Source organism: Thrips palmi, unplaced genomic scaffold (genome assembly GCF_012932325.1).
Source record: "Thrips palmi isolate BJ-2018 unplaced genomic scaffold, TpBJ-2018v1 HiC_scaffold_8, whole genome shotgun sequence".
NCBI classification, from domain to species: domain Eukaryota; kingdom Metazoa; phylum Arthropoda; class Insecta; order Thysanoptera; family Thripidae; genus Thrips; species Thrips palmi.
In genome coordinates this window covers 3,867,729-3,881,286 of record NW_023144635.1, presented here as the reverse complement: position 1 = coordinate 3,881,286, position 13,558 = coordinate 3,867,729, and the positions used below count along the sequence as shown (strand labels likewise).

Below are 13,558 nucleotides of genomic sequence, written 5' to 3'. Positions count from 1 at the left end.
GGAAAGAGAAGCACAAACTTAGCCCATTCCCTCCCCCTCCCCCGGATGCCGCGAGAACCTTCACCCTTCACCGGCGAGGTTACGTCGTCTGATGCGCTGGTTCTGACTGTTCGCGTGCTGACTGCATTATTCTCGTTCTTATAGTTTCTTGCAGTGTCTCCTCGCATTCTATACTTAAAGACTCTTCCAAATTCATCGTCAACCATGTTTGTTCAACGTCTCGGAAAGTCGCTACTCCAGGTAAAATCTGTTTTGATGTGTCTGTGCTGCTGATGTTCTGTCCCATCCTAAACAAGTGTGTCATGCTGACCAAATAGTCTTATTTATCGTGTAAAGTCAGCCTTTACTTGAGACATTTCAAAGAATTGATAAAGTCAAGTGTTTCGTTTTAGTTTGTAGTCAGGTTATGTATTGTAGTATGACATTTTCTGTCTTTTTGAAATCCCTCTGGCTCTCATTCACTATTAGTAGTTAAAAGGATTGGAAGTTCTTAAGTTAGGTCTTATGAAGAGTTTGCTACTTGCAGTATGACAGCAATACTTAAATGACAATTTGTGTGCAATTTTGTTGTCAGCGAGTACCTGCAGTTGTATCACGGCCACTGTCTACCACCCGTAAGTAATGTTGTTCGTTTGACCTGACAGTCTGTTCTAATTCATGTTATTAATGTTTCTTTTCCTTTGTACGGAAGACCTTCTTCAGTCACCCAAAATACCAGCTCCTGCTCCAGATTTTAAGGGGATTTCAGTGTTTCAAAATGAATTTAAAGAAGTCTCTTTGAATGATTTCCGAGGAAAGTACTTGGTCTTATTTTTTTACCCACTTGACTTGTAAGTTAACAATCCTTCTTATGTAAATAATAATTGTATGATAAACGTGTTGAGTGTATCCTATATTCCGTTTCATTAACAGCACATTTGTGTGTCCGACTGAGCTCATTGCGTTCAGTGATCGCATCAAAGAGTTTGATGCGATCAATTGTGCTCTTGTTGGCTGCTCCTGTGATTCACACTTCAGTCACTTGGCATTTATCCAACGATCTCGTAAGGTGAGTAAAAATTCCTGAACTGAATTTAAATGTTCTTATTCCCTATTTATAAATTTCTATAAATAATATTTACAGGAAGGTGGTTTGGGAGGATTGAACTATCCTCTCCTTTCTGACTACAAGAAAGAAATAGCAAGGAAATATGATGTTCTGTTAGAAGAAGAAGGTGTTCCACTCAGAGGATTGTTTATCATTGACAAGGAAGGAACTTTACGTCAAAAGACGGTAAATGATTTACCTGTTGGCCGAAGTGTTGATGAGGTACTCAGACTTGTCAAGGCTTTCCAGTTTGTTGAGGAGCATGGTGAAGGTAATACTTAGTCCCATAGAAATCATTACACATATTCACAGAGGGGAAAATTTTTCACCAGTTTTCACCTTTTTTTTTATCTGTTTCAGTTTGTCCCGCTAATTGGCAACCAGGTAGCAAGACAATCAAGGCAGATCCTAAGGGATCTCAGGCATATTTTGAGACAGCGAATTAGTTCATCTTGCATAGAAAACGGTACCTATGTTACGAAAAATTATTACACAATGGATTCTCTTCACAAATAACTTTGTGAATGTTAAAGTTTGTGCAGTAGGTTTTGCATTTAAGGAGGGTTACAGCATGAATCGGTATGTTGAAACTTTGAAGTTTGAATTTACTGTTTAAAGTTATTTTTTACTGCATCAATGAGGAATAATATTGATAAATAATAATAGTAATCTTACATCTATTATTTTTCTTTTTTGAACCTTTTGTTTCTAATTAGTACTAATGCACCCTGCATACCCCTGAAGGGGCTTATGATTAAATTGCTCTTGGACCATATTAGAGTGCCAGCCACTGTTGAATTTGTATCAACAGAGCATAATTTATCATTCCTATCAACTGGGCCACCTTTTGAATATTTCCACACCAACACAGTCCCATTTGAAGTTAAAGCAGCAATTTGTGTCTTCTTTGGGTGCCACTGTAATCCTGAAGACAGAATGAATTTAAATAACAATCATCAATCAGGTGCAAAGACATGATGATAAAAAAAAAAATAAACTCTTACGTACCTGTAAAAGAAGATAAGGTATTGAGCACCTTGCAGAGCTCAAAACCTTTTCTTAGGTCCCAAATTAATATGTGATTATCCATCAAGGCTGATGCCAACAAATTTCCACAATGGCTAAAACCAAGTTGGCTGACAACTGGAAAATTTGAACTTATCAGTAACAGAATCAATCCAAGTTGATTTTATTTTCAAAATTAAAAATAAATTGCAGTATGAATGAAGTCAGAAAACATATCGAGAACCTCACCTTTTCTAGATGGTCTGTGTACTCTTCCTGGGTTACTGTGCTGCTCCAGTCCATGATTTAAAACAGCACACAATTGCCATGTGACAAGGTTGTAAACAAGAACTAAGTTAGTCTGTACAGGCAAGGCAAAATATTTTAAATGCCACATGATTTCAAAGCTAGTTCAAAGTAGGAGTAGAAGTTGTTGCACCTCATTTTGAAGACACGTTGCTACAAATAAATCCTTATTAGGGGAAAAAATGCCGAGCAAAAAGCCTGAACACCGAAAGTTATCATAGAAAAGCTGCTTTATGTGTTCTCCATCAAAACATAAAAAGGAGACTTTTTTGTAAGAATTCCATATGGCAAGCATCAATGAATTTGAAGACCACTCCAACCCTTGTACACTTCGAAAACCACACTTTCTGTTCTAAATTTAAAACACAAATTAAAGAAATAAAAGATGGAAAATGAAAACAGACAGCATATGAATCTCACCCATAGCACATTCCATGATGAAGTCGACAATAGATTAACATAATAATCAGAACTGTTCAAGGTAACAGAAGCTGCATATTTTCCATTATGATTAAATGCTATTAATGGCCTGTAGTCGTCATCACAGCAAATGCTTGGTAATATTATTCTTCTACCATCTTGGGACGAGTGAGCAAATGTAAAAATCTAGAAAATGTACATGATGTGAAATTTCGATGTCTTCATATTTTAATTGATCTTTTGAAGAAGTCAAAAACTTACATTGAAAGTGGAGATTGAAATTATATGTTTACTATCTGGAACCCAACAAACTGATGCCAAGTTTACTATTTTTGGATCTTGCACTCTGAATATTATCTCGGCATTGAGGCAATTCACAACTGTGAAATGACAATCTCGTAAGGAAACTAAGAGAAGGGCACAACAGTCTGGGGACCATTTTAAATCCTGAAGCAGTTCAAAAGAAATGGAGAAAGTTAATGAAGGTACATGTTATACTTTAAAAACTAACGATCACTCAAACTTTACATGCCTCTATTTCAAAATCAGAATGATAATTCAGAATCTCCTTGTAGATCAGTGTTGAGTAATCTATTTGAAGAATTTTAAGTGATTTCCCATCTAGAAAGACAAGTCCGACTAGAGAGGTGCAAGGAGAAATTTTAATGTAAGTCACTTCTTCGATTTCATTTAAGGGCCAGATTTTGTACTTTGTTGTGTTCAAAGGACAAAGAGCCATCTTATAACGAGGGCCTCAGAAAGGTTGTAAAGGTAGATAGGATGGTCTCAGATCGATCCAACCAGAACACCCATCTTGCACTGATCAGAAAATAATAAATAACCCTTCAAGTTTTCAAAAACATATCACTTGGGCGCTTTGGACTACCTGAAAATAATCATTAGTATTATTGGCAGTCAGAAATCGTTATTAGCAGAATGATCTACCGCCCCTCCCCCTATCCCCCACCCCATCCGTTCCCACTTCCCCTTCTCCCCTCCTCCTCCCCCCACCTCTCCCCTGCGTTAATCGGGTCCACAGACTGTTTTTGTAAAAGTTGTCCGGTGATCCTGCCCACATGGCATTCTCTGTATGTAAGTATTTGAAATGTATTTCGTCGTAGTCTTGTCCTCTCTGTTCCCAAAATCATGTTATAGACTTGTCTTTTGGGGATTTTAGAAACCCCGAGGCCGCTTACTCATCATTTACCAGTGATGCCAAATTTTCTCTTTCGGTCGACGAGAATTTTGCAATGCTTGTTGTTGTCTTTGATTGTTTGTTCGGAGATTGAACCATCTAGAGCCCCCTGCATTCTGGTTGCGAATCGGCACCCTCCTGTTTTTCCTTTCAACGTACTAACGCGATTAATCCCGTGAACAGTACCCTCTCAGCCTCAGTCCTAGTCTCAGCAGACGGACGGCAGTGGACGGCAGACGCTCGTTCGTTCGTCACTGACACTTTTGGTGAGGTGAGGGCGAAACCGGGACACGGCGTCCTAGTCAGGATTAGTCATTGCAAACTCTGCGGGTCTTTCTGTCGGGCTGGTGGGTAATGATGATTTGCAGCTAACCCGTTTAATAAGAGTTTCTGTTTTATCACGAATGTCAGAACCATTTTAATCTGCCTTGTCTGCAGCCATTGGTGATGAACTGTTCATCTCCCATTACCTGTTGATTAATTGATGTGTGTTGCCTTTGCACCCAACTCAGTTTGCTCTCTCTTCCATTTCACTGTAACTTACTTCTTTCTAGAATCAATTGTTGCTGTGTTATCTGACTCTCTCTCTCCTGACAAGAATTATATATTCAGCATTGTCATAGCCCTTGTCTATTTTTTGTCTTTTTCACGATTACCAAGGCTTTTATCCGGATTTGTTACGTCTTCATCATAAGTTCTTAACTCTTTAACAAGAATATTTGTCACATTTCGTGTGCCTTTGGCTCTGTTATCAGTTTGCGGTGTAAACTTAAATAAAATGTCCTTCTACTAGATGAAGGTTAACAGTATAAACATCTTAAAAAAGTGTTTTGACTTGCTTATTTTGCACCATTTGCCTTTCTTATTAGTTAAATGGTTAATCACTGTCAGTTGATTCTTTCTCAGCAGTAATCTCTCGCTCTTCTCTCATTTTAATCGTGTTGATTAGGTTACATTTTCAGCTGTTTTCCCTTTAAATATTTCTAACAATTATGCAATGTTCCACAGGAGCTAACACAACATTAATCTAAAATGGAATTCTACATGATAGAAAAGTTTAAGTGCTTGCTCAAAGATGGACGTTGGCCAGTAAGCGCTCAAGGTGCGTCTTCATTACATGATTTTATTTAATCAGCAACAATTCGTCTCACCATTTGTTTGTTCAATTTACTTTTAGGTGTCCTTATCTCCTTGGATGACAGTGAGGATTCTTTTGACTCTGCTGCAGAGGAGGATGATGAAGAGTTCTTAAATGGTATTTTTTGTGGCCATTCTCATAAGCAGAATTTTCGCAGACATGACTGCCCTCAAACACACATCAAGCAAAGTAAGTCAGATATTATTTTACTACATGCAAGTTCCAAAAGTTGTTTTGCCTTTAAGTGAAACCGTCTATTTTACCTTGCAGTTTTAATGAAAGAAATGCATGCAGAAAAAAATGCAGCAGAACTCCTTCATGAAGAAAAGGAGGAAAAACTCAAATTAGAGCGCCAAAAAGAACGAAAGCGTAAAAAGAAGGAAAGGAGAAAGGCCGAAAAAGAAGCTAATGAAGGGTGCAATTCTAATAATATTAGTGGTCATAAAAATTCACAATTTAATAATAACAAAGAAGGAGTTAAAAATAATGAAAAGTCCAGAAGAGATAAAAATAGTTTGTCTGATTGTGAAAAGAGTGATGCAGATGAAGACACAGAAGAATTTCTTGATGTCAATTCTGCCTTTGTTACCAAAGTTGTTCAACATAAGCTAAGAAATAATACCAATAATGCAGGTCCTACCAAGAGTAATTCGCCCGTCAATACTAGTAAAGGGCATGGAACTCCTATTAAGCAAACGTCCAATGGTACTAGACTAGTTCCAATACCAGAAAAAAATATTCTTCTTGGCGAACGTCTTGCAGTTGCTGGATACCAATGCGCTAGTAAAGAAAAGTATGATCAAGCTATTGAGCTCTTTACTCGTGCCCTGCGGAATGTACCTAATGACCATCGATATTGGGGAAATCGTAGCTTCTGTTATTTCCAAATTGGAGCATATCAAAAGTAATGATATTTTCAAAATTATTAATCTTGTATTTGCTTTTGATTTTTGTGAAACTATTAATGCAACAAAATCATTCAACTTTCTGTGCTTCCTTTTTAGGGCATTGGAAGATGCTGACTGTGCAATTCAATTAGCACCCACTAGTCCAAAGGGCCACTATCGAAGAGCAGAAGCTCTTGCAGGGTTGAAAGTTCGTGTCTCTCTTGTTTTAATTAGTTATTCTATTATCTACTTCTTTTACTCACTTTTGCTTTCCTTACCAGAATCTTGTTGCTGCTGAAAAATCTTTTGAAAAAGTCTTAGAGCTGGATGTTGAGTGTAAAGATGCTTGTGATGAATTATTAAACATTCGCATGCTGCGTATATCCGAAATGGGTTTTGATAAAAAACAAGCATATCGTGCCCTTAAAAAATATTCGAGTTTAGAGGTTAGTACTTTCTATACAGGCCTCTTGCTCACGCTTCTCCTAAGACATGTAACTCTGTTTTCATTTTGTGTTTCAGGGAGCTGTAGAGGCATTGATGAGTAACGAAAATTTTGAAGTAGAATCCGATGAAGACGAAAATTTAATATATCAATCTGATGAAGAAATAAATTGGGATAATGTGGGTGTATTGGAGGGATATGTTGATGGCCATGAAGATCCATATCCCAATGCTCAGAACATTAAATTTCAAAGTCAAAGTTTTTCTGATCAACCTATGGAAGCTGATAGCTATGAAAATTATTTAGATAGTGATGCGAACAAAATGTCGAAAAAGCAAGCAGCAATGGAGTTAGTAGCATTGCCTTCAATTGTAGTTGCTACCAAAATTTATTTTACATTGTTCAAGAGAAATGGATGTAATTATACCTTTACTAAAGATCCTTTTTTCTTTTCTTTTTACAGTCCGTCAAATCCGCATCGATGTGTGTCAATTTGGGTGGGAAATATTGAAGAATGTGTGTCTGAGAAGACAATCAATGAAGAGTTTTCAAGGTTGGTTGTGCCCCTCTCCCTCTTTTTTTTTTTTCTCTCGCCCATTCCATATTATTACAATAAAATTGAAACTAGACAACTTATCCTTTTGAATTTCTCAGGTTCGGAGAAATTCTCAGTATAAAAATGTTACCATCAAGCCATTGTGCATTTATTAACTTCAAAGATAGCAGAGCACCAGGGCCTGCCATGGCTGCTATGCAAGGCAAAGACTTTGCTGGGAAAAAACTAATAATTCGCTATCCCAACAAGACCAAAGAGGAACAGCACATCCATCAACAGATGTTATGTCATCAAAAGCGTTGGAATTCCAACCTTAGTGAACCGGATTCAGAATATGCTGGAGCTGATAATGCTGCTCGCACGGGCTCGGGTGCCGGCCCTAGCCCAGGGGCCGCTCCTGTTGCTGGTGCTGGTTTTGGCTTTGGTGCCACTGCCAGTGCAGGGGCTGGGGCTGGGGCTGGGGCTGGATCCGGAATTGGAGCTAGGGTTTCAGGAGGACTCATCTCTCAGCCGCCACCATCTAAATCAACTCTAGTACCTTCCACTAAAGGGTCGGTTTCTGATCTTCTTTTCTTACAATTTTGATCTGTTGTTGCTAGACTTTACTGTTCTGAACCTCATTATTTTCCATTTTCAGGACTCGTATCAAGCTGAAAGGTCCAGTCAATGGGGATGAGTGCTACTATTGGCGTACAACAGGGTGCGCCTTTGGTGATAAATGCCGTAATAAGCATATAAAAGAAAACCGCGGTGTTGACCGCAAACCATGGCACAAGTAGTTAATAAACTATTAAATTCATCAGTTTTGCTGTAATTTGTTTATAATCAAGAAGAAGTCTGGTTTTGTTTTCTTCTGTTGTCCCCTGTGTGCTTATCACAATTCAATCTTGTTTGATCTAATCTTAAAAGTAGGTGCTGTGGTACCCATTAATAGTGAATTTGTAGCAGTTCATAAGGGATCATAAATTTGCATCTTTTAGTGCAAAATTTAACGTTTTTGTCAACATATCCTGTACGGTGAACTTGAGAAATGTGAATGGTATGTTGTTGCATCCTTGTAAGGCTGTTGAAAGCTTGAAAAAGACCAAGGAAATACTGCAATCCTTTGGGCTGGAACTCAGGACCATATTTTTTGGAAGGTAGTGTCGTAAAAGTATGAAATTTCCTCAAATTGTCTGTTTCTTTTTGGAGACTGATTGATTTATAGAGCTTTTTGAAATTTATTGGTTGAATTTGTATATTCAGCCTTGTATTGATACTGCTCATCATCGGTGTACTTATAAAGTGCTGCCACATGCCAACATGCTCCTCCAAAAGTTGTATTTGTTTGAAAAGCATGGTATGCTGGGATCTTTGTGGTTATTGTCAAGCGCTGGTTTGAATATTTTAGTTCACTAGTGTGCATTATTCTTTGCAGTGAAGATTAAAACTTATTCTCATGCGCATCTCATGTTCAATTTTAAGTAAACCAACATCACCTTTCAGGTTTATTTTAATAATGTTCCTAGCTTCTATCAGTGTTGAACTTGTTTGTGTATGTTTATTTGCAATCAGATGTTTTATCTAATCAATACTTACTACCTACATTGTCAGTCAGTAATAGATTATAGGAAACTTATTTTTGATAAATTTCTGAACATTTGTCCTGTTTCAAACTGGTCTTGTGCTCAATTGTTGTGGAGCGCGTATTGTCTCAATCTGGTCTGTGATATTTTGTTTTGTTCTGTTTTGTTCTTCACTTGCTCAGTAAGCTAATAAGAGCCAATGAGTTGTCTGTCACTTAGCACCTTACTATGATCCCTTGCATTTAGTACCTTTGTCCAGCAGGTATTGGAATAAAAATAACAATGTTTTCATGGGTTTTTACTATTTTACAGAGTTACAATTTGTATCCCACCCCCTTAATATCTGTTTATGAAAGCACTACTCAAGTATGTGATCATTATTTATTCTAAATTTTATTGATTTAAATTTTGTATTTTGGAAACAAGTTTAATTTTTGTGATAGGCTTGTACCATGGGAATTCAAGACTAATTAACTTATATGAGCTCACTTGTACTGAAATATCCTTGGTGTGAAACATAATTATTGTTGTTGTGTTCATGATGCAGATGCGTCCATGATGCATCAGTATTTTCTTGTCAGTTGTCTGCAGACAAAAAATTCTAAATCTGTTTTAAAAACAGAAAGGGCAAGTTTCACTGTCAATTTTGGATTATTAGTGCTCTTTAACTTTAATCCCTGAATCACCTTCTCTGGGTTGGCCATGTGCATGTGGATTGAACTTAATTTATGTTTGGTCAAGGGTACATGTGCTTTGATTACTAATATGTGTGGTACCTCTTAATTGTTCATTCTCAATTGTTATCAATCCTGTTACATTTTCTTCATCTTCGACAGATGTCATTGTTGTTTCTTGTAAAACAGGAGGGAAGGAAGAAATGTGTGAACAAAGACTACTCCCATGTCTATTTGAATAAAACCGTTGTTTTACCTCATCAATCATCTATGTATGTGAATTTACTTGTAACTTGTCACTTAATCAGAAATGACTGTGGCTGTATGTACAAGCCGGAAGGACGAGACATTAACAGTGGATGACCCACTGACCTTTCCAGCCTTTCCCAGGGCTACGGCCCCCTTCCAAGTCCCTGACGGGCCCTGCGCTGGGCCGGGCTAGGCCGGGCCGCGCCCTCCCCAGTACAGTATCACCATTACTAGACCCACCGGACGGCGGCGGAGGCGGACGGCGGACCCCACCTGTCGGCCGTGCCCTTCCTGCCCCTCCCTGTATGGATTTTCGGGGCGGGTCCCTTTGTCCACTCCTTGGAGTCTTCGGGCGATAAGACAGGTGAAGCCTCCACCAAGCAAAACTCGCAAAGTTGTAGGGCGGTCGGTACGAGTCCGAGTGCCATCGTGAAGCGGCGCGTAGGGAACGACATCATTTTGAAATTTGCACAGAAGCGCGCGCTGACGCATCTGAAGGAAGGCGGTGGGTTGTCTAGTGTGTCTAAATGTTATTTTGTTTAGTGTCCCTCGCGTGACGTTGTTTGACGTTATCAATCAATTTTCTACCTCTGTGTCCGAATTTAGAGTTAAACGTATTGTCAACGGTTGATCTATTTGGTGGGACGTGTTAATAAGTCGTCTTCTGTGCGCGGGTGACACGAACCGTCTGTCATTTCAGGTTGTGAGATGTGTGTCATGTCCCGAAGGGTCTGAACGTCAATCTATCAAGGTGAAAGGTTGCTTCACGTTTCAACCATGTCTACTCCGACAACACCGGCCACTCCCGACAGCCTCTCCAAATCTAAGAGGCCATCTGGTAAGGGCATTTGTCGTACAATTTTACCCTATTTTGCCTTGAGGTTAGGTGCCAGAGCCATCTCCATTTGAACTGGGGACAGCCTGTCCATGTTCCATGATGAGTCACTTCAATAAATTCTTAATTTTACTTTGAGTTACCTTCCCCCCCCCCCCTTGTATGTTTTGCCACGTGAAAATCTAATTCCTTTACACACTACCTTTTGACTTAGGGCATTTCGTTCCTTTGCTTCTGGCATATGTTGTCTTTGGATTAACGTTTCTCATTTCATATTTGTCATTACGGCCTTTCAAACGCTGGTAGTGTTAAAAAATAATTCTTATCGTGTTGTTCAAATGAGCACTCCTCATATATCAACCTAGATGTCATACACATGCTCTGTATGGCATGCAATTCAACATGTTTTTGTGCTGCAACTATTTTTTACATTGGTAATTTACTTTGCAGATAGCGCATTCAAGCAGCAGAGGCTTCCAGCATGGCAACCCATTCTGACTGCAGGCACTGTTCTACCTACATTCTTTGTGATTGGAATTGCCTTCATCCCTGTGGGTGTTGTTCTGCTGTACTTCTCAGACAAGGTAGATTGAATCGATCCACTTTTTCAAACTTGAAAATGATTTACTGCGTTTGTATTGAGACCACATTTTCATTATTTTTTGTTTCTCAGGTTCAAGAAATCACCAAAGACTACACTGACTGCAACAGCACAACTGTACTCAATAAAAGATGCTCAGAATTGTTACAAGAGAAGCTACCTTGCTCATGTCAAATAAAGTTTGAACTTGAGCAAGACTATGAGGTAATTTATAAAACATTGTGGTCTCTGTAAAGAATCTATCTTCCCAGTCTAAATAACTATTATCTTGCTATTAAACATTTTCTTTTTTTTTTTAATTTTTTTTTTTAGGGTAAAGTCTACATGTATTATGGCCTGACAAACTTCTACCAAAACCATCGTCGATATGTCAAGTCCCGAGATGACAACCAGCTGCTGGGAAGACTCAGTAAAACTGTGGCATATGATTGCATCCCATTTAACATTAACAATAATAACTCTGCAGACCCTAAACCTATTGCTCCTTGTGGAGCTATTGCAAATTCTCTCTTTAGTGGTAAGTAAGAAGTCTTGATGCTTACATTTTAAATGAAAAGCATTGCCATTCCTTGCGAAAACACCCTTTGTTTCATTTATTTTTATTTAACAGACGAGTTAAGTATCCGCAAGGAAGATGGACCAAATCCAGGGCCGGTTCCTCTTCTGAAAACTGGCATTGCTTGGAGCTCTGACAAGAAAAATAAGTTCCGTAATCCTGAATTAGATCCTTCAAAACCTAAGCAGGAGGCACTTAAAGAAGGTATAAATTTGGGATTCAATTTAAATGATACATGCAAATGTTGATTTTATCTATTTTGATCGTAATTAATTCCTGTTGTCTGTTACAGCATTTAAGGGTTTTGCTAGACCTACCCTGTGGAAGAAGGACGTTTGGGACCTTGACAAGGATGACCCTGAAAACAATGGCTTTCAGAATGAAGATTTAATTGTTTGGATGCGCACTGCAGCCTTGCCCACATTCCGCAAGCTCTACCGCCGTGTAGACCACAGTCAAGAAGCGTTCAAGGATGGATTGCCCAAAGGAAACTACACTCTTGATATAGTCTACAGTAAGTAGTTCAATATTGTCCTGTCAATATGGCCCTCCTTGTTGTCCCTGTTGACTACAGCTTCTCTTCCTGTGTTGCAGACTATCAAGTGACTTCATTTGATGGGAGAAAACGAATGATACTTTCCACTATATCCCCTCTGGGAGGGAAAAATCCATTTTTGGGAATTGCATACATTGTTGTTGGCTGCATCTGTCTCTTGCTTGGCATCATATTTCTGTTCATCCATATCAAGTGTGGTAAAAGGTAAGGGCCGATGTGGTTTTATTATCCTTTTTTTTTGTGAGCTTGTTGTTTATTGATTCTTTTTTCTGGGTGCTCTAATGGCTCTCTTTCTTACATTTCAGCACTGCCGATGTGATAAACGTGAACCCTAGGACTCCTTATTGATGGATATGAAGTTGTCTTTTCATTCATGTTCCGTCAAATTGACAAACCAGAAAACAAAAGGGAGAATTTAATTGCATTGTTTCTTGACAAATTATGTTGAAACAGTTTACATGTTGTACTTAACCTAATATAATTCATTTCTGTCCTGACCTTGGTGAGCACAAATCGAAGCTTTTGAAACAGCTTTGTTGCTTATTTATAGTGTCTTCGTACGATTAACGATTACTGTGATTTGACTGCTATTAAAGTGCACTTTCGTTGAGAGGCTCAGCTTTTGTTGAGAAATGAAACAACCTTCATATTTTTTGATTTAAGTCTCTTTGTCTGTGTTTTGTCAACCTAGTCATTGTGTAGTCTTGTTCAGACACATGTTTCATTGTGATTCTTTGCAAATCAGATTTTCTAAGATGTTTAATAGGGACATTCAGAGCAGTTTCTTATCTTATGATATGTTATGATGTGATCTTGCAGTGATAAGATAGTGTCGGTCCGCTTAACTAAAGTTGCAGTTAAAACTTTCAAAAATAAATTAACAGTGTTACTGGAAGTGCACTTCTCTTTCCAATATGTATTGTGAATATAACTTACTGCCAAGGAACATGAACATACTTTTTCTAAGGTTTGTGTGCAATTCCTTAAAATGCAGTGAGCTTCTAAATAAGAAAACATATTTTTAAAGTCCCTATATTTTCCATGTTAGATCTCACTTCTATTGTGTCTATCACATGTGTATTTCTTTCAGCTTTTGCGGGATTAACAAATTGTTGGGGGAGGGGTGGGAGGGAAGTTCTAGACAAGTATCTTTTTTTATTTTTCTTACAGAGGTCATTAATGTTGTGGCTTGTAAAATCAGAGTTTCTATTTGCAGATATTACTGTGTGTCGCTATAGTATTGCATATTTTATTGTCTATTGTTGAGCTAAGTTATTCATTTTGCTAGTTACCTATATTTGTTATAGTCCCTATCAGACTGTGTGGAAAGGTGGAACAATTTTATCTCTGCACAGTCCTTGGATTGATCGTTTTTTTTTTTAAATAGTATGGCTTAATAAAGAGTTTCTGAAAGTTGGCAGATTTTGATCTTTCTATTTTAAGTCCCTTGGATCCATTACGACCCCATAGTAAACACTTCATA

The 13,558-nt window shown here is 38.2% G+C and overlaps 4 protein-coding genes across 9 annotated transcripts; 3 read left to right on the top strand and 1 right to left on the bottom strand.

Moving 5' to 3' along the window:
- The first annotated feature begins 26 nt into the window (after positions 1-26).
- Positions 27-1,767, top strand: LOC117653140 (peroxiredoxin 1-like). Its single transcript, XM_034398561.1, has 6 exons — positions 27-240; positions 575-614; positions 692-830; positions 913-1,048; positions 1,124-1,358; positions 1,448-1,767. The coding sequence occupies exons 1-6, from the start codon at positions 205-207 to the stop codon at positions 1,531-1,533; spliced, it is 672 nt and encodes a 223-aa protein (XP_034254452.1). The 5' UTR covers positions 27-204; the 3' UTR covers positions 1,534-1,767.
- On the bottom strand, positions 1,588-3,700 carry LOC117653138 (WD repeat-containing protein WRAP73-like). The gene is made up of 7 exons (XM_034398556.1): positions 3,351-3,700; positions 3,080-3,265; positions 2,819-3,004; positions 2,532-2,750; positions 2,342-2,453; positions 2,096-2,230; positions 1,588-2,012 (listed from the first exon to the last, which is right to left on the bottom strand). The coding sequence occupies exons 1-7, from the start codon at positions 3,555-3,557 to the stop codon at positions 1,768-1,770; spliced, it is 1,290 nt and encodes a 429-aa protein (XP_034254447.1). The 5' UTR covers positions 3,558-3,700; the 3' UTR covers positions 1,588-1,767.
- A 92-nt stretch (positions 3,701-3,792) lies between these two features.
- LOC117653137 (heat shock protein sti1 homolog) lies at positions 3,793-9,542 on the top strand. Of its 4 annotated transcripts, none has more exons than XM_034398552.1 (10): positions 3,793-3,910; positions 5,022-5,115; positions 5,191-5,340; positions 5,422-6,055; positions 6,156-6,246; positions 6,320-6,484; positions 6,561-6,832; positions 6,947-7,036; positions 7,138-7,590; positions 7,677-9,542. In XM_034398552.1, the coding sequence occupies exons 2-10, from the start codon at positions 5,046-5,048 to the stop codon at positions 7,816-7,818; spliced, it is 2,067 nt and encodes a 688-aa protein (XP_034254443.1). In that variant the 5' UTR covers positions 3,793-3,910; positions 5,022-5,045; the 3' UTR covers positions 7,819-9,542. The 4 variants fall into 4 exon arrangements, with proteins under 4 accessions (XP_034254443.1, XP_034254446.1, XP_034254445.1 ...); XM_034398555.1 differs by lacking the exon at positions 3,793-3,910 and adding an exon at positions 3,989-4,279; XM_034398554.1 differs by lacking the exon at positions 3,793-3,910 and adding an exon at positions 3,989-4,284.
- Positions 9,543-9,873: 331 nt separating this feature from the next.
- Positions 9,874-13,459, top strand: LOC117653139 (cell cycle control protein 50A). 3 transcript variants are annotated; one of them, XM_034398559.1, is made up of 9 exons: positions 9,874-9,891; positions 10,228-10,365; positions 10,813-10,946; positions 11,036-11,167; positions 11,276-11,480; positions 11,574-11,723; positions 11,812-12,033; positions 12,114-12,279; positions 12,381-13,459. In XM_034398559.1, exons 2-9 carry the CDS (start codon positions 10,305-10,307, stop codon positions 12,421-12,423), a joined length of 1,113 nt encoding a protein of 370 aa, XP_034254450.1. In that variant the 5' UTR covers positions 9,874-9,891; positions 10,228-10,304; the 3' UTR covers positions 12,424-13,459. The 3 variants fall into 3 exon arrangements, with proteins under 3 accessions (XP_034254450.1, XP_034254449.1, XP_034254448.1); XM_034398558.1 differs by lacking the exon at positions 9,874-9,891 and adding an exon at positions 9,892-10,032; XM_034398557.1 differs by lacking the exon at positions 9,874-9,891 and adding an exon at positions 10,020-10,141.
- Positions 13,460-13,558: the final 99 nt, after the last annotated feature.

Coding starts and splice junctions, on each gene's coding strand:
- LOC117653140 (XM_034398561.1), top strand. CDS start 205: ATGTTTGTTCAACGTCTCGGAAAGTCGCTACTCCAG. Junction 615..691: donor ACGGCCACTGTCTACCACCC/GTAAGTAATGTT, acceptor TTTGTACGGAAG/ACCTTCTTCAGTCACCCAAA. Junction 1,359..1,447: donor TGTTGAGGAGCATGGTGAAG/GTAATACTTAGT, acceptor TATCTGTTTCAG/TTTGTCCCGCTAATTGGCAA.
- LOC117653138 (XM_034398556.1), bottom strand. CDS start 3,557: ATGGCTCTTTGTCCTTTGAACACAACAAAGTACAAAATCTGGCCCTTA. Junction 3,266..3,350: donor ATTCTGATTTTGAAATAGAG/GCATGTAAAGTT, acceptor GAACTGCTTCAG/GATTTAAAATGGTCCCCAGA. Junction 2,013..2,095: donor TACCTTATCTTCTTTTACAG/GTACGTAAGAGT, acceptor TTCTGTCTTCAG/GATTACAGTGGCACCCAAAG.
- LOC117653139 (XM_034398559.1), top strand. CDS start 10,305: ATGTCTACTCCGACAACACCGGCCACTCCCGACAGCCTCTCCAAATCT. Junction 10,366..10,812: donor CAAATCTAAGAGGCCATCTG/GTAAGGGCATTT, acceptor TTTACTTTGCAG/ATAGCGCATTCAAGCAGCAG. Junction 11,168..11,275: donor AACTTGAGCAAGACTATGAG/GTAATTTATAAA, acceptor TTTTTTTTTTAG/GGTAAAGTCTACATGTATTA.
- LOC117653137 (XM_034398552.1), top strand. CDS start 5,046: ATGGAATTCTACATGATAGAAAAGTTTAAGTGCTTGCTCAAAGATGGA. Junction 6,056..6,155: donor CAAATTGGAGCATATCAAAA/GTAATGATATTT, acceptor CTTCCTTTTTAG/GGCATTGGAAGATGCTGACT. Junction 7,037..7,137: donor ATCAATGAAGAGTTTTCAAG/GTTGGTTGTGCC, acceptor TGAATTTCTCAG/GTTCGGAGAAATTCTCAGTA.